At 70.5% G+C, this 1841-nt stretch overlaps 2 protein-coding genes across 2 annotated transcripts in view; one reads left to right on the plus strand and one right to left on the minus strand.

Annotated features, from left to right (window-relative positions):
* Positions 1-42: 42 nt before the first annotated feature.
* On the minus strand, positions 43-1084 carry H696_04302 (hypothetical protein). The gene is made up of 2 exons (XM_009498181.1): positions 924-1084; positions 43-844 (listed from the first exon to the last, which is right to left on the minus strand). Exons 1-2 carry the CDS (start codon positions 974-976, stop codon positions 184-186), a joined length of 714 nt encoding a protein of 237 aa, XP_009496456.1. The 5' UTR covers positions 977-1084; the 3' UTR covers positions 43-183.
* A 605-nt stretch (positions 1085-1689) lies between these two features.
* Positions 1690-1841, plus strand: part of H696_04303 (hypothetical protein) — a gene marked incomplete at its 3' end in the record, with an annotated part of 1683 nt that continues 1531 nt past the window's right edge. The window contains exon 1 of the mRNA XM_009498182.1: positions 1690-1824. The remainder of the gene's footprint in view (positions 1825-1841) is intronic.

The following is a 1841-nucleotide window of genomic DNA, read 5'->3' on the forward strand; positions in this document are numbered from 1 at the left end:
CACACACACACACACACACACACACACACACACACACACAAATATCGCGTCCTATTCCCACACGGGTGGAGGGCGTGTATTTGATTCATCCTGTAGGGGCGCGGCTTGCTCCTTTGTTCCCCCTCCTTCGGTCCCGCATCGGGCGATGCATGGGGCCGAGGTCAGGCGAAGGAAGGGGACAGCCTAGTCGCGGCTCTCAGCGCCAGCCTCAGGGTCCGGTCGGCGGTTGGACCCCGGGCTCTGAGCACGCCGGGGCTCCTCGAGGCTCCGATCGCGGCTGCGGCCACGGCTCCGATCGCGCTTGCGATCGCGGCTCCGGTCCCGACTACGGTCGCGCTTGCGGTCGCGGCTCCGGTCGCGGCTCCGGTCGCGGCGGCGACTGCGGCTCTCGCGGTCGCGGCTCCGGTCCCGACGGTCCGACCGCCGGTCCGACCGCCGGTCGTCATCGCGTACCGGAGACCGAGACCCGGGGCTGTGGCTCCGGTTGTCCGCCTCGTCGTGAGGCGATTGTGACCGGCTGCGGCGGCGCTCATGTCGCCGCGACCGCCGCCGCGACCGCCGCCGATCGCGACTGTCGCTGCGGCTGCGCGAGCGGCGGCGCTCACGCCGGGAGGACCGCCGCCGCCGGCTCCGGCGATCGTCCTCAGACTCGGACTCCGACCCGCTGTCGCCATCGGAGGCAGAGGACCCGGAGGGGGACTCCTCGCGGCGGCGCTCGCGCTCGCGCTTGCGCGCGTGCTCGCGCAGCATCTTCTTCCGATGCCGGATCAAGTTCTCCGAATGGTCCGACGGCTCGGTGTAGGCCTTCGGCTCGTCTTTCCCCTTCTCACGGTGCCATTCCTCCCTGCAGCCAGTCCGGAGGGCATCATGAAGGTCAGTGACAGGCAGCTAGGCCGGGGCAGGGAGGGCGGCAGGCCACGCACCAGCTAAGCCCGGCCTTCTTGCGAAGGGCGATCTTTTCCTGGATTGTGAACATGGTGGTGGCGGCGGTGGCGAACGGGGAGGCTGAGCGCTATGGATGCAGGTGTCGTAGTGTGTCGTTGTGGGTGCGGGTGCGGGAGCGGGTGCGGGTGCGGGTGCGGGTGCGGGTGCGGGTGCGGGTGCGGGTGCGGGAGCGGGTGCGGGTGTGCTTGAGTGTGAAGGTGCTGTTCTCCTTGGCGAGGAGGGGGGGGGGGGAGGCGGGAGGGCAGAAGGGTGGTGGAGGGGCGTCTGTTCTGCCCGTACGGTGGCCGGGGTTAAGCGCCGACGTTCCTTTTCGAGGCCCCTACGTTTGGCCCACAGCCGTTGACCAAGCCCACGGCCTCACTGCGTGGTCAGCTCCCTGCACTGGTCCGGGGCAGCCACCGGCGGACCAGTGGGCTAATCCGCCGCCGGTCACGGGGCCCCTCGTCACGGGGCCCGGGTCCAAGGGCTGCCCCTGTTTGCCCTTCCGCCGGTCTCCCTGCGAAGGTGGGGGGGGGGGGGCGGCGGCCCGGCGAGCGCCGAGTTTTTTCGTGCGCGCCCCCCCCTCCCGCTGTTGCCCCGCGTCTCTCCACCGCGTACCGAGGTAGCGGTCCGACACAGCAACAGCGGGCAAGAACAATGCCCCCCCCCCCCCCCCCCCCCCTCCCGGCTGGCCACCCGGCCGGCCCTGGGACGAGGGGGGGGGGCGGGCGAAGCCCCCAGAGGAGGTCGGGCAAGGTACACCACCCCAGCCAGGGGGCGAGGGGCGAAGGACCCGCATTTTTCGGAACCGTCCCCCAAGCCGCGGCCCCTTTGTTGGGCTTGGAGACACAGGATTGTTTTTTTTTCCATTTCTCCCCCCTCCCTGCACCCCTGCTCACTGTACGGGATCGCACCCC

This window comes from Fonticula alba (assembly GCF_000388065.1).
Source record: "Fonticula alba strain ATCC 38817 unplaced genomic scaffold supercont2.7, whole genome shotgun sequence".
NCBI lineage: Eukaryota > Rotosphaerida > Fonticulaceae > Fonticula > Fonticula alba.

Excerpts from the sequence above, each read along its gene's own strand:
- H696_04302 (XM_009498181.1), bottom strand. The coding sequence starts at position 976 with ATGTTCACAATCCAGGAAAAGATCGCCCTTCGCAAGAAGGCCGGGCTT. Across the intron at positions 845-923 it reads AAGAAGGCCGGGCTTAGCTG|GGAGGAATGGCACCGTGAGA; the intron begins GTGCGTGGCCTG and ends GACTGGCTGCAG.